The sequence below is a fragment of the Mustela nivalis genome (genome assembly GCF_964662115.1).
Source record: "Mustela nivalis genome assembly, chromosome: 1".
Classification (NCBI taxonomy): Eukaryota; Metazoa; Chordata; class Mammalia; order Carnivora; family Mustelidae; genus Mustela; species Mustela nivalis.
Window position 1 is genome coordinate 193,012,810 of NC_139020.1, and position 27,375 is coordinate 193,040,184.

Genomic DNA, 27,375 nt, shown 5'->3' on the forward strand with positions numbered 1-27,375 from the left:
GCTATGGTATTGACATCAGTACTGACAAACCATAAAACCTGGAAACAGACCTGCATACAGATGGGAACTCACCCGATATGACACAGGTGCCACAATAAATCAACTGGAACAACAAAAAAAAAAGACCATTGAATAGGCAGTGCTGGTTGACAGGGAACTATTAAAAAAGATGAAATTAGATGCTACCTTATGGCACACACAAATAAATTCAAGAGAGATTCAAGTCCTGAAGGTGAAAGTCAACACTGGAAGTATTTGGAATAAAACGATTTGAGAATACCATTATGACAAGAGGGCACAAACTAATTTCTTAAAGCACAAATGCACAAATCATAGAACAGACGAAAAAATTAGACTACATTAAAATAAACGCAAAGGAAAATTTATGCATCTAAAGACATTACAAAAGATGAGGAGTCAGACGAAGGACTAGGAAGACATATATGTAAAGCATACAACTGGAAAGAAATTGCACCCAAAAACTAGACCACCAAACCAGTAAGAGTGGATTCATCACCCAACAGGCAACTGCCAACAGAAATGAAGGGTAAAGAAACCCAAATGATCAATAAAACCATTAAAAAAAAAAGCCCAATGTCATTAGGAATCAGGGAAATGCCTAGAAAGCGACCAAGACTCATTCCCCAGATGTCAGACTCCAGTGTCTCCTAAAGATTTGATGCCTCCAAGAAAGATACAGAAGGATTTTTCCCAACAGATGGTTGAAATGGCCAACCACCAACTGGGAAAACACGAATTAGGACTTTTTCCAACCAGCAATAAACTCAGCTAAAAACCTTGTCTAGGGGGGAGGAGTCAAGATGGCGGAGAAGTAGCAAGCTGAGACTGCTTCAGCTAGCCGGAGATCAGCTAGATAGCTTATCTAAAGATTGCAAACACCTGAAAATCCATCGGCAGATCGAAGAGAAGAAGAACAGCAATTCTGGAAACAGAAAAACAACCACTTTCTGAAAGGTAGGACCGGCGGAGAAGAGAATCCAAAGCGACTGGAAGATAGACCCCGGGGGGAGGGGCCGGCTCCCGGCAAGCGGCGGAGCAACCGCGCACAAAATCAGGACTTTTAAAAGTTTGTTCCGCTGAGGGACATCGCTCCAGAGGCTAAACCGGGGCGAAGCCCACGCGGGGTCAGCGTGGCCTCAGGTCCCGCAGGGTCACAGAAGGATCGGGGGTGTCTGAGTGTCGCAGAGCTTGCGGGTATTGGAACGGGAAAGCCAGCTACAGAGACAGAGCCGACAGTAAGCTCACAGCTCGGGGTTACCTTGAACCGGTCGCAGGCTCGGTGAGCTCGGAGCGCAGCCGGAGGTCAGGCAGATGGGAGTAACTGGGCGCGGTTCTCTGAGGGCGCACTGAGGAGTGGGGCCCTGGGCTCTCGGCTCCTCCGGGCCGGAGACCAGGAGGCCGCCATTTGTATTCCCGTCCTCCGGAACTCTACGGAAAGCGCTCAGGGAACAAAAGCTCCTGAAAGCAAACCCAAGCGGATTACTCACCCCGGCCCCGGGTAAGGGCGGTGTAATTCCGCCTGGGGCAAAGACACTTGAGAATCACTACAACAGGCCCCTCCCCCAGAAGATCAACAAGAAATCCAGCCGAGACCAAGTTCACCTACCAAGGAGTGCGGTTTCAATACCAAGGAGAGCAGCAGAATTCCAGAGGAGGAAAAGGCCAAGCACGGAACTCATGGCTTTTTTCCTGTGATTTTTTTTAGTCTTGCAGTTAATTTAATTTTTTCTTTTTCATTTTTTTTTTTTTCTTCTCGCCTTCGGGTAAAATTTTTTTTTTTTTTAACTGTTACCTTTTTCTTTTTTGACGATTTTTTACTAGTTTATCTAATATATATATTTTTTCTTTTTTACATTTTTCTCAGGTGTTTTCCTTTTTTAAAAATTTTTTTTCTTTTCTTTTCTTTTTCTTTCTTTCTTTTTGAACCTCTTTTTATCCCCTTTCTCCCCACTCACGATTTTGGATCTCTTCTAATTTGGTTAAAGCATATTTTCCTGGGGTTGTTGCCACCCTTTTAGTATTTTACTTGCCCCTTCATTTACTCTTATCTGGCCAAAATGACAAGACATAAAAATTCAACACAAAAAAAAGAACAAGAGGCAGTACCGAAGGCTAGGGACCTAATCAATACAGACATCGGTAATATGTCAGATCTAGAGTTCAGAATGACAATTCTCAAGGTTCTAGCCGGGCTCGAAAAAGGCATGGAAGATATTAGAGAAACCCTCTTGAGAGATATAAAAGCCCTTTCTGGAGAAATAAAAGAACTAAAATCTAACCAAGTTGAAATCAAAAAAGCTATTAATGAGGTGCAATCAAAAATGGAGGCTCTCACTGCTAGGATAAATGAGGCAGAAGAAAGAATTAGTGATATAGAAGACCAAATGACAGAGAATAAAGAAGCTGAGCAAAAGAGGGACAAACAGCTACTGGACCACGAGGGGAGAATTCGAGAGATAAGTGACACCATAAGACAAAACAACATTAGAATAATTGCGATTCCAGAAGAAGAAGAAAGAGAGAGGGGAGCAGAAGGTATACTGGAGAGAATTATTGGGGAGAATTTCCCCAATATGGCAAAGGGAACGAGCATCAAAATTCAGGAGGTTCAGAGAACGCCCCTCAAAATCAATAAGAATAGGCCCACACCGCGTCACCTAATAGTAAAATTTACAAGTCTCAGTGACAAAGAGAAAATCCTGAAAGCAGCCCGGGAAAAGAAGTCTGTAACATACAATGGTAAAAATATTAGATTGGCAGCTGACTTATCCACAGAGACCTGGCAGGCCAGAAAGAGCTGGCATGATATTTTTAGAGCACTAAACGAGAAAAACATGCAGCCCAGAATACTATATCCAGCTAGGCTATCATTGAAAATAGAAGGAGAGATTAAAAGCTTCCAGGACAAACAACAACTGAAAGAATTTGCAAATACCAAACCAGCTCTACAGGAAATATTGAAAGGGGTCCTCTAAGCAAAGAGAGAGCCTACAAGTGGTAGATCAGAAAGGAACAGAGACCATATACAATAACAGTCTCCTTACAGGCAATACAATGGCACTAAATTCATATCTCTCAATAGTTACCCTGAATGTGAATGGGCTAAATGCCCCTGTCAAAAGACACAGGGTATCAGAATGGATAAAAAAACAAAACCCATCTATATGTTGCCTCCAAGAAACTCATTTTAACCCCGAAGACACCTCCAGATTTAAAGTGAGGGGGTGGAAAAGAATTTACCATGCTAATGGACATCAGAAGAAAGCAGGAGTGGCAATCCTTATATCAGATCAATTAGATTTTAAGCCAAAGACTATAATAAGAGATGAGGAAGGACACTATATCATACTCAAAGGGTCTGTCCAACAAGAAGATTTAACAATTTTAAATGCCCCTGTCAAAAGACACAGGGTATCAGAATGGATAAAAAAACAAAACCCATCTATATGTTGCCTCCAAGAAACTCATTTTAACCCCGAAGACACCTCCAGATTTAAAGTGAGGGGGTGGAAAAGAATTTACCATGCTAATGGACATCAGAAGAAAGCAGGAGTGGCAATCCTTATATCAGATCAATTAGATTTTAAGCCAAAGACTATAATAAGAGATGAGGAAGGACACTATATCATACTCAAAGGGTCTGTCCAACAAGAAGATTTAACAATTTTAAATATCTATGCCCCCAACGTGGGAGCAGCCAACTATATAAACCAATTAATAACAAAATCAAAGAAACACATCAACAACAATACAATAATAGTAGGGGACTTTAACACTCCCCTCACTGAAATGGACAGGTCATCCAAGCAAAAGATCAGCAAGGAAATAAAGGCCTTAAACGACACACTGGACCAGATGGACATCACAGATATATTCAGAACATTTCATCCCAAAGCAACAGAATACACATTCTTCTCTAGTGCACATGGAACATTCTCCAGAATAGATCACATCCTCAGTCCTAAATCAGGACTCAACCGGTATCAAAAGATTGGGATCATTCCCTGCATATTTTCAGACCACAATGCTCTAAAGCTAGAACTCAACCACAAAAGGAAGTTTGGAAAGAACCCAAATACATGGAGACTAAACAGTATCCTTCTAAAGAATGAATGGGTCAACCGGGAAATTAAAGAAGAATTGAAAAAAATCATGGAAACAAATGATAATGAAAATACAACATTCAAAATCTGTGGGACACAACAAAGGCAGTCCTGAGAGGAAAATATATAGCGGTACAAGCCTTTCTCAAGAAACAAGAAAGGTCTCAGGTACACAACCTAACCCTACACCTAAAGGAGCTGGAGAAAGAACAAGAAAGAAACCCTAAGCCCAGCAGGAGAAGAGAAATCATAAAGATCAGAGCAGAAATCAATGAAATAGAAACCAAAAAAACAATAGAACAAATCAACAAAACTAGGAGCTGGTTCTTTGAAAGAATTAATAAAATTGATAAACCCCTGGCCCGACTTATCAAAAAGAAAAGAGAAAGGACCCAAATAAATAAAATCATGAATGAAAGAGGAGAGATCACAACCAACACCAAAGAAATACAAACTATTATAAGAACATACTATGAGCAACTCTACGGCAATAAATTTGACAATCTGGAAGAAATGGATGCATTCCTAGAAACATATAAACTACCACAACTGAACCAGGAAGAAATAGAAAGCCTGAACAGACCCATAACCAGTAAGGAGATTGAAACAGTCATTAAAAATCTCCAAACAAACAAAAGCCCAGGGCCAGATGGCTTCCCCGGGGAATTCTATCAAACATTTAAAGAAGAACTAATTCCTATTCTCCTGAAACTGTTCCAAAAAATAGAAATGGAAGGAAAACTTCCAAACTCATTTTATGAGGCCAGCATCACCTTGATCCCAAAACCAGACAAGGATCCCACCAAAAAAGAGAGCTATAGACCAATATCCTTGATGAACACAGATGCGAAAATACTCAACAAAATACTAGCCAATAGGATTCAACAGTACATTAAAAAGATTATTCACCACGACCAAGTGGGATTTATTCCAGGGCTGCAAGGTTGGTTCAACATCCGCAAATCAGTCAATGTGATACAACACATCAATAAAAGAAAGAACAAGAACCATATGATACTTTCAATAGATGCTGAAAAAGCATTTGACAAAGTACAGCATCCCTTCCTGATCAAAACTCTTCAAAGTGTAGGGATAGAGGGCACATACCTCAATATCATCAAAGCCATCTATGAAAAACCCACCGCAAATATCATTCTCAATGGAGAAAAACTGAAAGCTTTTCCACTGAGGTCAGGAACACGGCAGGGATGTCCATTATCACCACTGCTATTCAACATAGTACTAGAGGTCCTAGCCTCAGCAATCAGACAACAAAAGGAAATTAAAGGCATCCAAATCGGCAAAGAAGAAGTCAAATTATCACTCTTTGCAGATGATATGATACTATATGTGGAAAACCCAAAAGACTCCACTCCAAAACTGCTAGAACTTATACAGGAATTCAGTAAAGTGTCAGGATATAAAATCAATGCACAGAAATCAGTTGCATTTCTCTACACCAACAGCAAGACAGAAGAAAGAGATATTAAGGAGTCAATCCCATTTACAATTGCATCCAAAACCATAAGATTTCTAGGAATAAACCTAACCAAAGAGACACAGAATCTATACTCAGAAAACTATAAAGTACTCATGAAAGAAATTGAGGAAGACACAAAGAAATGGAAAAATGTTCCATGCTCCTGGATTGGAAGAATAAATATTGTGAAAATGTCTATGCTACCTAAAGCAATCTACACATTTAATGCAATTCCTATCAAAGTACCATCCATCTTTTTCAAAGAAATGGAACAAATAATCCTAAAATTTATATGGAACCAGAAAAGACCTCGAATAGCCAAAGGGATATTGAAAAAGAAAGCCAACGTTGGTGGCATCACAATTCCGGACTTCAAGCTCTATTACAAAGCTGTCATCATCAAGACAGCATGGTACTGGCACAAAAACAGACACATAGATCAATGGAACAGAATAGAGAGCCCAGAAATAGACCCTCAACTCTATGGTCAACTAATCTTCGACAAAGCAGGAAAGAATGTCCAATGGAAAAAAGACAGCCTCTTCAATAAATGGTGCTGGGAAAATTGGACAGCCACATGCAGAAAAATGAAATTGGACCATTTCCTTACACCACACACAAAAATAGACTCAAAATGGATGAAGGACCTCAATGTGTGAAAGGAATCCATCAAAATCCTTGAGGAGAACACAGGCAGCAACCTCTTCGACCTCTGCCGCAGCAACATCTTCCTAGGAACAACGCAAAAGGCAAGGGAAGCAAGGGGAAAAATGAACTATTGGAATTTCATCAAGATCAAAAGCTTTTGCACAGCAAAAGAAACAGTTAACAAAACCAAAAGACAACTGACAGAATGGGAGAAGATATTTGCAAACGACATATCAGATAAAGGACTAGTGTCCAGAATCTATAAAGAACTTAGCAAACTCAACACCCAAAGAACAAATAATCCAATCAAGAAATGGGCAGAGGACATGAACAGACATTTCTGCAAAGAAGACATCCAGATGGCCAACAGACACATGAAAAAGTGCTCCATATCACTCGGCATCAGGGAAATACAAATCAAAACCACAATGAGGTATCACCTCACACCAGTCAGAATGGCTCAAATCAACAAGTCAGGAAATGACAGATGCTGGCGAGGATGTGGAGAAAGGGGAACCCTCCTCCACTGTTGGTGGGAATGCAAGCTGGTGCAGCCACTCTGGAAAACAGCATGGAGGTTCCTCAGAATGTTGAAAATAGAACTGCCCTATGACCCAGCAATTGCACTATTGGGTATTTACCCTAAAGATACAAATGTAGTGATCCAAAGGGGCACATGCACCCGAATGTTTATAGCAGCAATGTCCACAATAGCCAAACTATGGAAAGAACCTAGATGTCCATCAACAGATGAATGGATCAAGAAGATGTGGTATATATACACAATGGAATACTATGCAGCCATCAAAAGAAATGAAATCTTGCCATTTGCGACAACATGGATGGAACTAGAGCGTATCATGCTTAGCGAAATAAGTCAAGCAGAGAAAGACAACTATCATATGATCTCCCTGATATGAGGAAGTGGTGATGCAACATGGAGGCTTAAGTGGGTAGGAGAAGAATAAATGAAACAAGATGGGATTGGGAGGGAGACAAACCATAAGTGACTCTTAATCTCACAAAACAAACTGAGGGTTGCTGGGGGGAGGGGGTTTGGGAGAAGGGGGTGGGATTATGGACATTGGGGAGGGTATGTGCTTTGGTGAGTGCTGTGAAGTGTGTAAACCTGGTGATTCACAGACCTGTACCCCTGGGGATAAAAATATATGTTTATAAAAAATAAAAAATTAAAAAAAAAAAAAAACCTTGTCTATTCTAGGATGCATTCTCAATCATTTTGAACCTTTCCCAAGTTCTAAATGATCTAACAAATCCAAGTGATGTTTCTTCCAAGCCAGTAGAAACACCCCCTCACACAAGAGGGCCACCATGTTTCCATCTTTCACTGTGATAGTGAGCACGCGGACACATTGGGAGTTCTACACTGAGCAGAAAGGAGGCGGGAGGCTTACTTGGAGCAGTCTTCACAAGCAATGTTCCCTGAAGTCTCCTTGATGGTGCGTTCAGAGACAAATGCTGGATATTCAGTATCGCAAGGCTCCAGGGTCTGTTTCAATTTCTGGGCTTTAGGGATAGGAAAAAAAAAAAAAGTAAAAAAGATAAAGAACAAAGGCACAGGCTTTCTTGTGACTGGCAGCCCACAGAAACTCAGAACACAGTTCTCCTCCCGCCGTGCTGTGATTTTTCTAGGCATAGCATAATGCATTATTTTCTAATTAGTCAAGTGATTTCATCTGCCAAGCAACTCTATAAGCTATAATTCCTCAAGCCGTTGTGTTGGCTTCATCCACTATCATTTATGCATCACAAGAATACTTTCTGGGACAACATCAGTCAACGGGTCTCTGACTTCAGACTTACTTGAACTCAGCAATAACACATATGTGTATTGGAATAAATGTATAAAATAGAAGTTACACCATATTATTTAGGGTGAGACAAAGGTCATGATACAATTGCATGGTTTTATGACAGAAACAAAATTGAAGTATGGAATAGTAAAATACGTAATGTCTTTGAACCACAGCCATATAACTGATCTTACTCTTATGAAGTTCCTTGTCCACGAATGCAGCTAGATAACCCCGGTACATGGTTGGGTACCTAGTAGGCACTTGGTAATGTTTCGGCGGTTGATAAAATAATGTAAACGAGTTATGTCCAGTGGGCAAGTTCCAGAAACTCTTTAAGTTTCCATTTTTTTCAATGTCTAAATTGGGGCTAATCCAGTCCCTCTAACAGAGGGTGATTTGAGAAGTAAATGAAACATTATATGTGGAGTACTTAGTAGAGTACTTGGACCATAATGAGTGCTGCGTGAATGTCAGTTTATAATAATAATAAATGGTAACGACAGTAACCAATAACAATAAGAACATTAGCATTCTAATGACGCCATTGTAATACTGAAATGATGATGATGGTAGACACTGTAACATAGTGGTTAAGGGTGAAGACTAAAAGAGAAGTTTGGAGTATAAATCCCCTGCTCCATTGCTTCTGGCTAATCCTCAGTATTCTCATCTGCAAAATGGAAATGGCAAGAGTATGGGTCCTTGTCACAGGACTGGTCACTCATTAATATCTTACCAGTAGGGGGCGCCTGGGTGGCTTAGTCGGTTAAGGATCCGACTCTTCATTTCCGCTCAGGTCATGAACTCAGTTCAGTGTTCTGAGACGGAGCCCTGCGTTGGGTTCCACACTGGATGGGAGCCCGTTCACCATTCTCTCTCACCCTCCCCTTCTGCCCCTCCCACTCCTCTAAAAAAAAAGAGACCTTACCAGTAGAATGTTCATAGGTTTCCAACACCCAAACTTTGTACAAAGTTTTTGGCTGATATTTTATATGGAAATATAAACACCTATTTATAAATATAGAATATATAATTTACATTTTCAACTCCAAAACTTGGTAGGATTTTAACAAAATGCTGTTTTGACAAAATCTCAAGTTCTACTCCCAATGCAGTTGGTTGGATGTCAGAAGCTCAGCGACATTTCATTTCATTCATTCATCAGAAGCCCGACAAAACATGTCACGTTTTGTGAAATGGCCGTGGGGAGGCTGCCGGCACTAAGTGGGCCAGCACAGGATTGCTAAGTGCAAAAGGAGCCCCTGGCAACCACCAGATATTTGTTGGCTGATTAGAAGCCATGTTCCAAGCATGTATATTCTAACATGACTTTTTTTTTTTTAAATAGAATTTTCCCTAAGCGTTAATTATTTTGAGGAAATTGATTGGGGGTTTGGGGTTAAAGCATAATGCATTGTCATTTTTCTCCTCTCAAAGGAGAAGAAGGAAGTGGATTCAATCAGCTTTTTTTTTTTTAAATGTATGACCTGTGCTTTTTCAGAAACTGGTCACTGATACAAAAGGCACGATGCCCACGCCAAGGCACGGAGTTGTTCTGAGTAATGAACCGACCAAGGCAGGCACAGCTCTTCACCAAGGGCCGCATGTGCTCACTTCCACATACATGCAGGTGCAGACATGCAAAACAGCCTTCACCAGACGCTAGCTCTGGAGCATGTCACCACCCAGGTGCCAGGAGCTGGACTAATCACTTAGCAGCGAAGGGCACAAACTAAGGGACACGAATCTTGGCACCGCTGTGGGACAGCCGGTGAGTTCAATCTCGTGACGCCTCCGTGTTCTCCTCGGTAAAATGGGAATAAGACGGAATAACCTCACGTGGTTGTGTGAGAATCAGACGAATTCATGCCTGGCAAGAGGCGGGTGCGCTGTGAGGGGCTCTTTCACCCAACACGCTTCCTGCCACATGACTGCGTGTTATTACGCCGAATCGTCAGAAACGGCGGGCCTTTCTGAAGCATCACTTTTTGGTTAGAAAAGACCAGTGACTACCTCCCAGAGTCCTCAGAGTCCTGGCTTCACTGTAGGAACAGCATGGGCGAGCGTCATGCTCCCTACAGCCGGGGTCCCCCAACCTGCCTGCCCCCTCCCCCGCCTCCCCCATGCCCTGAGGTGCTGGTTTTAGGAAGCCCAGGGCTAAACAGCCCCAGCACAGAGCGGGGGCACCTGGTGGAAACATGGTTCCCTTCCACTTTCTTCTCCACTGCCTCTGATTTTGTCAGGAGGACAGCTTTGTCGGATGCTAGGGAGTTTTTCTCACCTTTCTTTCTTTTTCATTATTCTTTCATTGGCTCTCCCCTACCCCACCCCCACCTTTTTTTTTTTTTTTTTCATTTGGGGAGGCCACCCATAAAGCTCAGAGCATCTGGCTACAATTTGGTCACACTTTTTATTTTCATGGTTCTTGTGTTCGCAATTGACTCCTTTGAGTAGCAAGTGAGAGCGACTTTCCACTGGGGAAACTTCCTTTTAATATTTAAATTATTTGAATTTCAAAAAAAGTGAGTCCCTTAAAATGAAATAAAGATCAAGTGAAAAAACAAAACCAAACCCAAACAATGCGGATTATAAGTGGATACGGCTCTCGTATGCAGATGGCACATATAAGCTCATATTGGTAACGGCCTCGTTTATTAAGAAATCGCTACATGCCAGATGCTGTTCTGCTTTACATGTATTAATTTATTTAACAGTAAAACATGACAAAATGAAAAAGAAGAATAAACTATAAGGGGGGAATCTTTTGTTTTTTTTTTTTTTGCAGGTTAGTGAATGGAGGAGACCACTGAATGAATTGCCCAAATTCATCCAGTGAGTATGTGGCAGAGCCAAAATTTGAACTTGGGCCTTCTGGCTCCAGCACACATATATTTAACTGCTCTGTGAAGTTCGGCCAATGAAAGGAAGGAAGGAAGGTCTTTGGGCCGGGCTGAGATAGGCAGTGTGCATGATTTAAACGGGCCCGATAATTGCACCATCTCTCATTGTAATTGTCTGGGCCCAGTTACTATGGAACGAGTCCAGCGCTCTCAATGGTGAGGCTCATTTGGCTCGGATCCTTCCTGGAGATGAAATTTATGTTCCCTTCGCAAGGTACCCATACTGATGGGGCGATAAACCCTCATCGACTCTGTCCGCAACACGACGATAGACTGGCTGCCAGTCGTCTGCTGGGCTTTTGGGCCACATGCGAATTATCGTATAAAACCATGGTCACAGTTAATCGAAATAACATGGTTTACGATGAAGACCTTTCTTTGTCTGGAGCGCTATGGACACCGCATATATTTGCGGGTCGGTCGTTACTGCTCATCTCTGCCATTCTGAACCTCTCTGGCTGCCAGGGATCTCCTGAGCGCTGTTTTAGCCACTGGGCATTTACATCACATTATCTTACAAAGGTGGAGGTATTAGAGGTCATGAAGTTCAGCTGGGCTGATTCCTTGTTGTAGGAAAAATGGGGTTCAGAAAGCAGACATGGCCTACCAGAAGTCCCCCAGAGAGAGACTCACCATGACCATCATCTACTTAAACACCAAAACCACCTTCCCAGCCCGTACCCGCGAAGCCCTCACCCCACGCCAAACACGCCGCTAGGCCCTTTGCCTGGAAGGAGTCCTCCCAGTCCTCACCGCCAGGCAGTGAGGAAGGCCGGCCGCTCTCCTGTCTTCACAGATGGACAAACTACAGCCCAGAGAAATTAAGTGACACTGCCCGCCCCAAGTCACGTTGCCGTGAGCTCGGGAGCCCAGACCCGCTTGTGCACGGTCACATGGTGGGGCCGCCGTTCTGCACCGTTCCACCGCTCTACCTCCCGTCCCCATGAGGCCGGCGGCCCCAGGCCGAAGCCGTGACCTACCACTCACTCACAATGAAGCACCCAATGGAGCAGCCACACAATTGAATTTCTTTAATTTTCCCTTAGCAACAAATGTCCCTGATGAGAATAACTGACTGGGGTTCACAGTAATTATGGGCAGACAACCGGGAATGAATAGAGTTGCCGTTTGAAAAGCTTTCCTCTTCTTTTGTCTCTGTGAACGCACCCCCATTCATACTCCGTGCCAGCAAGCTCCGTTCTTTGTGCAACTTTGCCAAAATGATACCTTTGTGATAATCAAGCAGAAATGGGCTTCCACAGTCCCCTTCATTAAGGAAATGAAGCAGATAAACAGTGTAATTATGGATTCCATTTTTAGCTAAACAAAGATGTATGTCTCAGCCCAGGGTCTTTATCTAGCGAGGGAATGGTAAAATTAGAATGAAGAAACCTTGCAAGTCAATAGCGCTGTGAAACTTTTCTCTCCTTATGCTCTGGGTCTGAGAATTTACATTTTCCTTTAACAAAGATCCCCAGCTGATAGCAGCCCCAGCCCCGGCCAGCCCAAGGACAGCTCCCCCATTCCATTCTTTTCTCCATCTGTGAAATGGAAAAAGGCAGCTCTGGCCAGCCGAGGCCTACAGGGCGGAATGAAACAATCCGCATACAGCAGCCAGAACCACACAGGGTCCAAGAAGGCAGGCGGTCTTGCTCATTGCCATCTAGCTGAGCTCTTGGCTCACATCTGAGCCCCTCATCTAGTAGCTGTCTGACTCATGCAGCTCAGAAAGGGTTAGTGACAAATTCCAGCAGTCCCTACCTCTCAGGGATGATGAAGGGATCTGAAGATGGTCAAGGGCCCGCACTCCGGAAATGGGAAAGCACTCACTGTATGTTAGCACATGGTGTGGTGACGACACAATCGTCTGACAAGGTCTGTCTCCAGTCTGGGAGCAGGTCTCACATTGTGGCAAAAGGGCAACACGACTTGGAATTATCTATTAAGGAACTTTTAAAAAAGCTTCTAAAACATAACACAGAGAGCTTAAGGATCACACGATTGCTCTTAGCTGAAACTCTGCCTGCTGTTGGTCCTGGTACAGGGGGGTTGGGGGGTTGGGATGTGAAACTTCAGAATAGGGACCTTCATACATTTCTGTAAGCATCATGAATGCAAAGACCATATCCTTCTTCTTCTTCTTCTTCTTCTTTTTTAAGGTGATTTATTTGTTTCAGAGTGAGAGGAAAAGCACAAGAAGGGGGGAGGGTCAGAGGGAGAAGCAGGCTCCCCACAGAGCAGGAAGTGCAACTGTCTGTGGGACTCAATCCTGGGACTCCGGGGTCATGACCTGAGCTGAAAGCACACGCTTAACAGACTGAGCCACCCAGGTGCCCCCATATCCTTCTTCTTTATTCTGCATCCCCTACCCCATCCTCTTTGGTCTTATACCAGGGTTTCCCAAGAGTGGCACTACTGACAGTTTGAGTAGGCTCATTCTTTGTGATGTGAGGCTCTGTGTCCTAGGATGTTTAGCTGCACCCCTGGCTTCCACCCACTGGTTGTCAGTAGCACCACCCCCCACCCTGTCCCCCGCCTCCCAAGTTGTGATGACCAAAAATGTCTCCAAACATGGTGATGACTCCTGGGAGAAAAAAAATCCACCCCGCCTCCTCCAATCCCCCTGTTGAAAACCACGGATCTGAGCAAAGATCACAGGGACTGCAAAGTCACATCAACAAAAACTTTTAAACTGACTGTCATGGGCAGATGCCTGCGGCAACAGGTTATGGGGAAGGGAAGCAGGGCAAGGGGAGAATAGGGGGAAATGGAGATGCGGGCTGGCATGAGAAGATGGGCCATCCTCACGCTTACCACAGAAGCTCCACAGCCAAAGGAGGGCAGGCATTCGGTTGGGAAGAGGAATGCCAAAATGATCAGCCTGCTGCCCTCCGCACTGAATACACTCCTTCCACAGAGCCAGGATCTCAGCCACAAAAGCCACCGAGGCCCAAAGGTAAGCACCGCCCACCGCGTGGGGTGCGCTGCCTCCGGGCCTCGTCTGCGCATGTGCTATGTGTGCACCGCCTAACCCATCTCTCACACCGGTTGGGTTCGTGGTAACTTCTGTGGACTAACTGGGAGACCAGATCCCAGGGAGATCAAGAGACTTGCCCAGGAGGGCGCAGCTAGCAAGCAGCAGAAGAAGGCTGCCTGGAGAGCGCAAAGCTAGTTTGGAAGTCGAGGGGACTTGTCCCCAGACACTTCGGGCTGCGGTGAGAGCAGCCCTATGACCAGCTTGTAGTTCATTCTCTTGTCCTCTATTGATCTTTCTTCTTCCGTCCCTCCCTTTTCATCTCATCTAAACATTTTCATCCCTAATAGTAAAACTGTGCAGAAGCCTGTGGAATAAGAAAAGCAAACAGAAGAAGGAAGCAAGGACTCATTTGGTAGAACCCTTCTCAGCTCTCACTTTCAAATCATGTACAGTTTTCAAACAAAGTAGGTTTGTGTTATAGGTAGAATTTTCTTGGGGGACATAATAGTCTTCCCTTCCTAATTCATACTTTGTTCTCTGCTTATTGACTCCCCGCTGGCCCTACTGATTGCTGACCCTAATTAAATCCATAACCCCTACTCCCCCATCACTGGATGCTTTTCTGGGGGTATATACAGTTCTGTATATTGTTTATCTTGCTCTATTACTTAATTTCATGAACATTTTTGATCCCGTTGAAAAGATCTATTTTCAGAAACAGAATCTTGTTAAAAGGTTTTCTCTGCCTCTCTGTGGATTGGTTGTCATTTATTTTGAATTGTCTCTATTATTCAGCATTTAAAGAATTACCAGTATTTGCAGTCATCTGTTCCTTAGTGACAATCATCCTGTCCTAGACCCCTTGGCTCTGACCCCAGTTTATTTTCCTAGGCTAGATTTTCTCGAAGTGGGGTTGTGGACCTTCAAAGCAGGTCCTAACCCAACAGGAAGGGGCAAGCATGGAGCTCACACACTGAGGGTCACCAGGACTGTGTGTGTGTGTGTGTGTGTGTGTGTGTGTGTGTGTGTGTGTGAATGAGAGAGAACAGGACACAGAGATGCTGTTCCGCTGGGTTCTCAGCTTTTCAGGGTTGGGCCAACCCCAAACACTCTTGGATTCGGTTCACTGTAATCAGAGTCCATCCGGTGCAGCTGTGTGCCTGGGAACACCTCTCTGTAGGTGTCCCTCCGTGTCATCCTCTAACAAGAAATGAGGGAGTTCCTGAATTTAGGCAACAGAGGCCTATTTGTAAGTTATAAAGCCTTGATGACAGTGGCAATACTGGTCATACCCGACATAAGAACAGTTAGGGTATTCAGTAAGCAAACACTGTGCACCTGCTATGTGCTGAGCAACATTAGGTACTAAGGGATAACAGTGGCTATAAAGCATAGCTCCGGCCATCAAGAAACTCGTGTGAAGCCAACAAAGTGAGACAATGGTGGCGCAGAAGAGCTAGAGACGTAAATAGGTGAGCTGATTGGGATGGGAGCAAGAAGGACATGCTTGCTAACTCTTCCTGGGAGAATCGAGGGAATCCTCCCGGACCAGGATCTTAAGGGATGGGAGAGGAAATTTCAGATTGAAATATATCCAGCACCTGGGGAAGGCTGAGACAATTTTCATCTACCTCTTTGAAAAAGATAATTTAAAAATAATCGTAATAAAAATGGTAACCGTCTGGTCTACTGCCGGTTCCCGTCATCCCAGGTACGCAAATGAACATGCATGCACACACGCAGAAAAGAAAGAGCAGAGCGTTCTCTGAGAAACAGCGTGGGACGGAGCAGGTGGGGCAGACGGCCGTGAGACGGCCCTCATTAAAGAGCCCCGGTTTTGTAGGGCATGGGGACTTGACTCGTCGGTCAATGCTGTCAGTGCTGGTATCCTAAGTTAATTACAGCTGTCATTTGTTGAGGGCTAATTATGTTCCAGTCACCATGCTCAGCATAGAGTATGATTTATCGTTAAACACACACATGACAGGAGGTAAATATGTGCTGTGCCTCCCATTTTGCTTACTATGGGGAAACTGAGTCTTGAAGAGATAAGCTAACTTGCCAAAGGCAAACCTGGGAACCAGCACTGAAATCCCTACTGATCCACCTCTGCAACTCATACCTCTAAGAGTTTCTACTAATTACTGCTCAAATCACTGAAGGCTTTTGAGCAGGGAGAGTAATAGGATTGGATTTCTATTTTACGAGAATAATCATGCAAAATGATCAAACAAACAAAAAATCAGAGTGGTTATCCATTCACTCCTCCTGAAAGAGGCGACGTATCTCCCTTCTATTTTAAGCACTGCCCAAGTGCTTTTTGAAGAATTCACCTGTGCAATGTCATGACCTCAAAGTCTTAGTTAAGGAAACAGGTCAAAGCGTACGTTCCACGCGGGCAGAATGAAAGTTGGAATTTTTGTGAGACTGGACGGTGCTGCCGAATCGGCGCAGAGGATGCCTTTCACTGACAGAGCAGAAAAATCATCACTTTGTCCTGCGTAGTTTTATGTGAGCTCAGCCTGGATGAACAGGAGCCAGGGAACTCGAGCTTTATCACTCTGAGCTGAGAAAGAGGAATTGGTGGCTGCTTACCTTTGGCCGTCATATCTGAGTGCCACCAACTGCAGAGGTTAAATTCCACCAGGAACCTAAACAGGGGATGCAAAAGCCCAGGGTTATTTGGTCATCTGCCCTCCTGGACAGAACAGCGACATTCTGTTCTTCTCAGCATTGCTCACTGCTTTTGGAACAATAACACCCTGATCAGAAGGTACCCAGTAGGGTTGGTTCTGGGACCACTGAATTTTCGCTGGGCTTTATCTTACTTGTGAAAGGTTATTTGATCATCAATGCCAGCCAAACCCTGAAACTAGGTTTCTTCTAGACTCAAGGACTCTGTTGAGAAATACCCTGTTTGTCAGCAGAAATGGTTTTCCAGCTATAGTCTGAGCCTATTTCCAAAGTCAATTTCCAAAGTGTTTCTTCTGCCTGGATGCTAAGATACAAATAGCATATTCTTTACCTGGACTATGATCTGCAGTAATAAAGGATGCTTCCCAGATTTATACTGCAATGCAACAGCCCTGTGTGTGTGGGGAGGGGGGCACAGATGGAACAAATTTCTCTTGATGAACTTTTGCCACAATGCAATTTCAAAAAAAAAAAAAATCAGGATTTCTCCATTGCTGGTAAAAAATGCAAAAGTAATATAAATCATCCTCCAAATGAATAGTGATAGATCAAAATCCCATCATTTCTCTTTTAGGCTACTACCTCAAGCAGCTCACTGTCAATCAAAATCTCACCATTGTCTGTTACTGTATTTTCTGCCTCTTATGTATATAAGAGAAATGAATTTCAATTTATAATGTTGTGAAATTAATATAGATTACATGAAAGCAATAAAGAAGACAATGGCTCTTCGTCAAATGGGAAGAGATCTGCCTCCAGCCCTCAGAATTGGAGGCGCAGTGGGCAAAATCAGAACCTGAGAATTTGGCGTAGGTTAAACAATTTGGTTTTCATGCTCATCTATGGAATTCCTCTCTTTCACAGAATACAGTGTTTCTGTCCTGTGTCCAGTATCTTTTCTGGGAGTCAAGCCTTTTATCTTTGTCCCATTTCAATCTGACCTAAGTCACACACATGCATCCAGCACCCTTCAAATAGGACCATAGCTTGACAAGGTAAACAGTTAATTCACACCTGAGAAAAGTCCCCAGTCCCTGACCCATGAAATACACAAGCTCCCGTCTCCTGCACAAGGCCTCCCCTCCCCCCACCCCTTGCACATGCCAACACATCCGAAGGAACACACTGGGCAGCACTGGCAATTTGTTCTTCTGACCACAGCCCACCCAGGCTGCATTAAAAACAGCCAGACATCTATGTTAAATTTAACACTAACCACAATAAATAAATTTGGTTTGTATATTGCATGCTCTTATTCTGCTAAGCAATGACATAAGGGCATACGCAGTGACCATGAATAACTGAAAGATAATTTTCTGGTCTCAGCTTTCAATATTTCGAGATGTTCAGTGAGGTTATCTCAGAGCAGTCTGAATCTAATGTTTGTTCAAAACATGAAACACAGTCTTCCGATTCACTGTATAATACAAAAGAAAAGCAATACTATTTAAAAATGTGGCCAATTGTACTTACAAGACAAGTTCTGTCATTATCCATTTTACTGCAGCGAGGAAGGCATTATAAGGCTGAAGAGAAGAATTCAGTTCATTGAAAACAATGCATCACACATGAAATTTGTAGTTTAACTTAAGGCTTTACATAAAGACAATGTTATTCTTCAAGAGAGATTGATATCACCTTAAAAAACATTGAAGCTCTAGCTAAAAGAAGACATGGTTGGATACTGTATCCTAAAACTAACACTTTAAAACTTTGAACTCCCCTGTAGTGAGATGTGATTTACAAGTAAAATAAACATGATCTAATACAGGGGTTATCTCTGGGAGGAAAAAGGAAGTTCAGCAAACGATGTTTAAACCTTTACCCTCCAGGGGCTAATATTTTGCAGCCTAATGCTGAGGGGCTAAAATCATACAACTAATTTCAAATGGTAATTCACAGATCCGCCTCTCAGAAAGGTGATTCCCTGTTCTCCATCACTGCATGTCATTCACTGAAATAAGCACAAGTTGCATATACTTGATTTTAATGTTGCCCATGAGTTATGTAGGATTTAAGCTGCCTTTTCTCCCGCAGACATATTTAGATTTGGGGGGATGGGTTGGGGAAAGAAAGACAACCATAAAAACATGTGATTTTATCCTTGCAGAAAATCCCCTTCAACTCTATAAAAGAAGGCATTGACAGCCTAATCTTTATTTTAGAATATTTTAATTTAAAAAAGCAGCTGGATTGTTTATTCTATGATCCTTTCTATGTGGATAATTTAATTTCCTGAATTCTGGGAAAATAGCAGGTCTCCCCCTCCGTTGGTTCTTTGAATCTACATATGCCAGATACTCTAGTAGAAGGTGCACTTGAGAGAGGCACTGACTTTGGCAAAGCCCTCCCCCAGATGGCAGGTCCAGAAAAATCTCAGAACCTCTTGTGGTTGCCTTTAGATTATCAGAGAACTGAAATGCCAAAGCCTGGTCTCCAAAGTTATGGGTATTTAATCCTGCCTTCTGAGCATTTTGATGATAAAGATGAGAACCAGGAATGGGGGGATGATCCCGTTTTAAATAAAACAAAAACTAATTTATATACCTCTAACCATTCTCGACATTTCCCTTTTCAAGTCAGTAACTCAATGAACAAAACAACAGTAATAACAGTCTACTGGGGTTATTCTCCGCCCACACAGATTTCAGACTGGTTCTCTGGCTCTGATTTAATTGAGTGTGTCAACATCATGGCCTGAATCACAGAGCCCTCGGGATTAGATTCAGATAAGGATGTGAATTATTAACTATTTCCTAAAACCCAACGCGACCCGCCATCCTGGGGTTCTGCCATTCTATTTCTTATTGCTTGGAAAAGAACTATCTTTCTTTCAAAAAGACCCTGGTGGTCAGACGCTGGGACTGTTCTGTGCCTTTGTACCTGCCGGGAAGGGTGTAGTGACATTTCAGGAGTCCTGGGTAGTGTGGGTCCCTGGGAGGAGGGAATGAATAGAGAGATTAGGGCAGCTCTGGAGGTGGGGAGGGGCAGGCACCCGGGCAGCTCCCTTGGGGCCAAGGGGGTAGGTGGGGGTGGGAGGGAAGGGCACTCAAGCATTCTGTGCCAGACACTGACTCAATGTATGGGTATACAAAGGGATTATGTAAATACAGGATTAAAAATTTAAATGCACATTATCATTCAGAAGAGTAAAGCCATTGAGCTCTTAAGCCCGATGATGAAAACATATCTTGGGAACATTTTAAGTCTAGAAATATTCACGCTAAGTCTAGGGAAGTTGGATTTGGGAAGGCATGTTGATTCTCACTAAAAAGCGGTATTTTTCAAAAACATTCAACTTTCACTTCCTAGCTGCCTTTCAGAGATTTTCCAGCTCCAAATCATTTCTTGCCCCCTCAGTGGAGGAGAACCACGTTAAATATTTGGATTTTAAATAATCTCCCCTAAAGATCTTACATCTGCAAATGAGAAGGTGCGTGTTTATATTTTAAAAGCCAAAATAGCTCATAAATTTTGTGTTTCAAACCAGATTTCAGGTTAATTTTTGGAATTTCCAAAACGATAACACGCAAAGATTATATTTATTATACACACATGCAGGGTTACGTCGAAGTATACTGTAACTGTTTTTCCTGGGTTTTCAGGTGACGGATGGCCACACTTACATTGCTTATACATTGTAAATTATATTTTTTTAACTGGCAGTAAATTATAACAGTTAATTTCCGGCAGTCTGAAAGCCTGTTTCTAATGATATGATATCTATGTTGATATGACATCATCGTGACATCACTGGTGGAACCAGCTCCAGCGAAAATGACCCACCGAAGCTCAGCAGAACCCTGAATAGGATAGAGAATCTAGGATCCACATGTGAATTTGTTCTCAGACTAATCAGTTTCTTACAAACCAAAGGGAAGACTTCTGATGAGCCAACCCAAATTCTCTTTTATATGAGAATCAGAGAATCGCCAAAACGTGTCCCCTTTTCTGTCCATCAGAAGGGGGCACATCTGTCCATCAAAGATGTAAGTAAGACCCACTTATCATTCATATAATCAGTGGATTTGGGTTTGAATGGAAGTGGTTTTTGTTAACCAGTAAAATCGGGAGCACTTTAAAACATTAATGGTTTAAACATTGGGTTAAACATTGGTTAAAACAGTTGTGGTTTTGAAAAAGATACACTTGATTACTCCAAAGGTAAAAACATGCTCACACTGAGAGGCAGATAGAAACGTGTCCCTGTCTTTTTGGGTGACTGCACCATACTTACATCCAGTAGCCTGCTGGCGCCATCACTGCTGTCCTTGTTGGCCCTGCACATGGCTTGATAGTCATAAAGGGTAATTCTATAGGAAAGAATAGAAAGCAGGATCACTCAATGGGAAGCTATGGGTGAACCAGCATGGTGAACGGTCACCGCACCACCACCAAGTACAGCAGTGACAAACACAAACAAACGCAGGTCTAACAAAGATGACAAATGAGGAACATGCAAAGTCTAGGACTGGAGACACGGCCACGTCACACTTGGAACCTGCAGAGTCAAGGGAGGAAAGGTACTGGGATTAGGTAAGGAGAGAGGGATGGAAGCCCATCAGCTTGATGAAACAATCATTTTGGCTTAAACAAGGTTGATGTGCATTGATGAGTATACTCCAGAGGGATGTTGCTGTTCTGAACTGGATTCTGGGCCCTGGAGGGAGTTTGCTTGGGCCATGTCTCCAGGATGGAGGAGAGCTGGGAAGGGCCATTTTGAGTTTGGAATTGGCAGGATCCACTCTCTCTCAAGCACGAGGAAACAATCCTACACCAAGATCAGCCCGGCGCTTTGACAATTTTTTGGAAATCAGTTGGCTTATCGGTTGTAATCCCCACTCCCAGCTACCACCACCATCACGGTGACTATATTTTGCTTTTGAAAAGAGTGCCACTTATGAAACAAGAAAATGGATATTTTTTTTTCTCCACCAAGGATGAAAGTAGAGCTCTCATTTCCAATTACAACCTTTACTCAATGGCCAAGACATTTCACTTTATAATTGTTGCCGATATTTTAATACTCATCACCAATTTTACAGAGAATGGAGAATGGTAGCCAGTTGAAGGTTCTAGAAGGAGCAAACACCTTATCCCAGAGGCAGCATGCCTTCCATCCTCCCACCAGCTCCCCTTCCCATTACTCTGGTACCCCAAAGAAGAGGCACTTGAAGTCTGGTCTGTATTACGTAACTACCAGATGACGTGTTAATACTGAGATACATGAACTCCTAAATGATTGCAAGGAATTCTCTCTGAAGGAGTTCCTTTCTAGAATAATACAGTGCTTAGCAAAGTTCAATGGAGCAGGACTGGTGTTGGACCCTGCGCATTAGCCCAACACCCAGCATGAAGAAAGCATTCGGCTGCCAAAAGTTGAAAGCATGAATGATTGCCTGATTGCCTGAGTCTTGACAGGAAGATGTCACAACTAGACAGAAGAGGTTAAATTCAAATAAGGGGTGAAGACCTCCTCTGGACAATAAGCTAGAGGCATCACACAAATGGATTGAACAAAGAACCATCTACGGGCACCAAGTAGAAAACTAACCATGCTTGACCAGGTCAAGATGGAAACCAGCTCCTAACCAGAACCATATAGGTGACTTTGGCAGCAGAGCCCAGGAGGGCTCCAGTGGTCACACGATCTCCCAGCAAATCCCCAAAGCCTCTTCCTCATCAGAACATTTCTTCTGGTCTCATTCCCTGTCCTCTGGCTTTTTCCTTCCTGGCAGATGCCAGGAGAATCTGAGTTTATTGAGACAGAAACGTAGCCCATAAACCAGCCAAGCATCTGGCTCAGGGAAGTCCCCAAACAAATTTCCACTGAAATGCTCATCACTGGCATAGCCCTGCTGCTACCCCAGCCATGGAACCAACTGCGTCTGGACAACTCTCTTTGGTCCTTGATTGCCCCACCACACCAGTCTCCACCTCATCCAGGGGATATCTGTTTGTGCCCCTGGAAGGGCTTTCTAGGACTTGACAAGAATTGTGATTGGCTCCGTCCTTTTCATACTGCTCAACTCTGTCTCCACAGTGGAAATGTGGGCCAGAGCGTGGTGAGAGGCGGCATGGGCTGAGTGGAACGTGCCTGTGCTTAGAGTCGTGCAGACGTGGATATGGCCTTGGTTTGGATGGTTATTATCTAGGGTGCATTTTTTTTTTTTAAGATTTTATTTACTTACTTATTTATTTATTTGGGAGAGAGAACATGTGCAAGCAGGGGGAGGGCAGAAGCAGAGGAAGAAGGAGTCTGGTGCCCGACTCGGGATCGATCCCAGGTCCCTGAGATCGTGACCTGAGATGAAATAGAATGCTTAACCGACTGAACCACCCAGGCATCCCTCTAGGGTACAATCTTGAGCAAGATGCTAACCCTCTTCTGAAATTTCATTTTCTCCCTTGTAAAATGACTCACAAAGATGTCCTAAGATTTAAATAATCAGTCATGGAAATACACTGAAATACACTACTTAGCATGCTGGCTAAATATGATTCTTATAACAGAAAGCCTCATTTTGTTCTTTGTTGGAGTTTGGAATCTCCAAGCTACCCCATTCCCAAGGCCTCAACTGACTGGTCCTGTGGCCTCGACAGTAGCAGCTTCGAGGCCAGTTAGAAGCCAGTTAGAAGCTCCATCCTAACCCGTCCACTTATTACCGTTGTTTTGTTTGTTTTGTTTTACTCTTTGGACACCCCAATTTCCTCTGTCATATGGTGAGAAAAATGTCTACTTTATGGGTTGGTTGTGGGATTACCGGAGGTTACATACGTATCGCATTTAGCACAGGATCTGGTCCAGAGGAAGCTTTCAACAGAAGGCAGGGCTGCCGTGGCTGTTAGAATTTATTAGTCTGGTTTTCATTGTCATTATTAATTAATGGGGGTCGTGTTTAATGCAATGGGAACTGACTTAGCTTTCCCCAGCTGGCTGGAGGATGGACAGGCCTCCTGATTTTCTTAGCTCATTGGCACTAAGGATGCAGCGTAAAATTCATGTCTGTTACTGCGGTACAAGACACCTTCAGGAGTCGCACTGGGGTTACGGAGACATGACATGGGAACTTCTATCCGTGGGTTTCAGAGCTGAGGACCGTGATAACAAGGGCTCATGTCTTCTGAGCGCTCTTTAGCAACCGTGAGCAAGGGACTCCAGGAAGCCAAGCCCTACAAGATAGAATTCTAATCATCCCCATTTCACAGAGGGCTAAACTGAGTCTTAGCCAGCTGCAGCAGTGCTTCTGAGTTCACACTCCTCACCAACGGCAGAGCCAGAATTCCAGGAATCCCCCTCACTCTGCCTTCTGCCCACGAGCCGGCTCTGACAGATTCTGGGACGTGCTTAGAATCCCGCCCCGTGCCCCCTGCCAGTCTCACTGGAATGTCACAGAAAAGGCTGCCTAACATAAGGTCTCATAGCCCAAGTGCTGAATCAGCTTTCAAGTCTGTGGTCAGTGGGCCAGGAGGGACCAGCTGGCTGGGCCAGCGAGAGCCCCTCAACAGCTACCCTCCCAAGAAAGCGCAGGATTCTCCTGGGACCATCTTCAAAGGCTGGAGTTTACACAGTGAGGCCAGACTCAAGGGCTGTGGGGCAGCCTCCGGGCCAGGGATCCCGCCTTTCCTATCCCATTGCCATCGAGGAGGTTAGAGAACAAGCCTTCCCTGTCTTCTCCACGCTTAGACAGCTTTAACGAGATGTTGCAGAAAGAGAGACTTCCAGATTATTACCCTTTTTGAAGTGATTTTGTTACTGTTTTAAATAACTCCATTTTGTGGCTACCTGTATCCTGTTTGGCTGATTATAGTTAAAGAACATGATAATTGCCTGCTTTCATTCGGCTCTAAAATAAGCCCTGAGCCACATGCCCGGCCCAAGACTGGTGCAGCACGGCTGCCCTCAGCAGTGGGAGTTTATCCTTATTACAGATAACATGGCTTAATCCCCATGACATCCCCACCAGGCCACTCCAGCCGCAGGCTGCCGCTGAGACCTTATCATTAACATCTCCGCGCTCCCCAGACGGGTCTCTTTGAAACTGACGGAAGGCAGATACAGTGAGGAGAAACTCAAAAGTGCTGAAAAGAAAACCTAGACAACCCTGTGTGCCCCGCGGACGACAGGCCCAGGGCACTGGGACTTGCGGAAAGCGATTTTACTGCGCTTTTCCAACGAGACAAAAATCATGACCAAGAAAAATATTTCTGCTAAGAATTAGAAGGTTCCATTTCAAAGGCATGAGCTCAGCTTGTTTCGACTTGTGAGTAACGGCGGGGACCAGCATTTATTAAACACCTACTGTGTGCCCGCAAGGCCAGGTCCTTTCCCTACAATGACTCACTGGATGAGGGCTGCTTAAGCAATTTGCCCCAAACCCAATCTTGAAACCGCGTAATGTTTGTAAATACAGTCCTAAAAACGGGACAGGGAGGCATCTGACGCAGAAACTCACCATGGGACCTATTTAAGCGTTTTTGAATCTGCAAGTACGAGAAGTAAAGTGACTCCCTAGGGTAGCAGGTAAAAATACGTATTCTTTGGTCGAGCTATAAAATGTACTCTCTGGGGCAGCTTTCAACTTGCAAGGGATAGGACAGGGCCCGGGAACACAGAAAATTCTTAACAAAGCCACTGTCACGATGGGAAGCCTTACTCGTTCTTACATCTCAGAAAACCAAGAGAGGGGAGAAGCTCCATCTGTTGATCTGAGTGTTAACAGGAAGTCCAATAGGTGCTATCCGTTTTCTCCCATTTCTCCTTCTCACGCTGGTGGCCGTGTCATCCCAGAGCAACTTCTCACAGAGACGGTCAGCCCAGCACAAGGAATACAGCAGAGATGCGGAATTTACATGATCCTGGCCCTGCCCCCTTTGAGGCCCTGCCTGGGAATCCCTGGCACAAATATAGTGAATGAGCATCCTTCCTTAGCAGAGAAGAAGCGCCATGTGGCCACACACAAGGTCCTGGGGCTACCGAGGGTCTAGCACAGAACCCTGAGGAGCGAGCCATGGGAAAACGCCTCCCTCACTGGAGCAGCAAATGCTTTTCATCAGCAGGTGCTGATAATATAAAACAAAGCAAAGCTTCAGAGAGTGGTCATGTCAGCATCGCACCCTGGTAATAAAAGCAATAACAATAATAACCAATTACTTTCTGCCAGCATGCAGGCATTAGCTCTTGTGTCCGGGGCACGGTGGCATGTTACAGGAAAAGAAACAGGCTCAGAAGGTGAAATCACTGCTCCAAGGTTATTACAGCCCTGAATGGACCGGCTGCTTGGATCCCAAGGCTAAGGATAATATGCATGCATGGGGGTAAGAGCACCTAGTCGGCAGTCTGTCTGTCCGTTCACCTGCCCCTTCCGCAAAAATGAGCTTAACTGAAGGGGAAAATGGAATCTTGATTAATGCCACATAGAAAAGATTAAATTTCTTTTGCCTCTTTGTTTGAGTAAGAAATAGAAGGAAACGGTGGAATTCTGCTTGGAGAATGAGTTTATGTAAAACCAACTTGAGGCAAGAAACCTGGAGGCTGGGGGAGCTTCCTTGGGCTCTGCCAAGTTCATGTCTACATTTCACAGCACTGTACCACCACGATGCCTGTGCAGGGCTCAACACGGTGCACGGCATGTAACTGAGGCTCAGCGTGCCAGTACCTAGGGACACTGGTGTTGCTGGTGCCATTATTGCTATTGGTCATCCCCACGGGTGTTACTGAGTGTTCCTGCTTGTGCTGCTTGGGGTCCAGCATCGTGGACAGATGAGTTAGTCGGTGCCCATGACCATTTGTGTTCAGGACTGCAATGGGTAGGTGGGCTGTGGGGGTAACTGGGTGTTGTGAACACAGCCCCATCTCTAGAAGTTTTTCCAAGTGCATATCACAGGAAATCAGATTCAATATTTAGAGGACAAGTGTGTTCCGAAGCCAGCAGGCAGGATGCATGTGGCAGAGATTATTATAGTCTCCCAAAGTCCATTTTCCTCTTCTGCCAAGCAGAACCCTGACTTTTTGGTATGCACATTTCCCAGGTTCCTTTGTAGTTAGGAGAGGCTGTGTGATGAAGCAGAAATATTGTATAGGACTAAACACTTGAATAAATAAACCTTAATTTACTTTAATAAATCAATAAAATTACTTGTTAAAATAAATTACAATCAAGAAATTTTAATTGGACTTTTTTGGACCTCCCTGGATCCTCCTCCTTCTGCCAGCCTAGACAGCAGATGTGATGGCTGGAACTAAGCAGCTATCTTGGACCATGAAGTAACCTTGAGTTTAAATGCCGACAGAAGAAGGTAGAGGAAAAAAAGATGTGGTTGTGAGTCCATGACAACAACAAATTGGTATTTTTAGACTTCCTTCATATAAAAGAGAAAAAAAACTGCTATGTTCTTTAGCCCCTTGTTATTCTGGAATTTCCTATTATTTTTAGAAAAACTAACTGGTATATTGGACTCAATGTAGGATTGAGAAACTTTCTTTCTCTATCTCCTAAAGCCAAATGAGCATAAATGTGAACAAATTTCTCTAAAAGAAATACTTCAATCTACTCCGACTAGGGGAAAAAAAATGAGGGAGGATTGGATCAATCTGGTCTGCAATTCAGAATCTGAGAGACATCAGTGCAAATTCCATCTCCCCCACTCACTGCTGTGGGTGAACTCAGACAAGGCCCTCAGATGCTCAGAGCCTCCACGTCAAAGGTCCTCCTTTGTCAAATGGAAATAACGG

General features: G+C 43.8%; 1 protein-coding gene across 1 annotated transcript in view; it reads right to left on the minus strand.

The window, feature by feature from the left end:
• Nucleotides 1-27,375, minus strand: part of CACNA2D3 (calcium voltage-gated channel auxiliary subunit alpha2delta 3) — a 477,844-nt gene that overhangs the window by 59,093 nt on the left and 391,376 nt on the right. The window contains exons 23-26 of the mRNA XM_082725822.1: nt 20,878-20,953; nt 18,114-18,166; nt 16,542-16,597; nt 7,668-7,779 (exon numbers count right to left, since the gene is read on the minus strand). Coding sequence (XP_082581948.1) covers nt 7,668-7,779; nt 16,542-16,597; nt 18,114-18,166; nt 20,878-20,953 — 297 coding nt within the window. The remainder of the gene's footprint in view (nt 1-7,667; nt 7,780-16,541; nt 16,598-18,113; nt 18,167-20,877; nt 20,954-27,375) is intronic.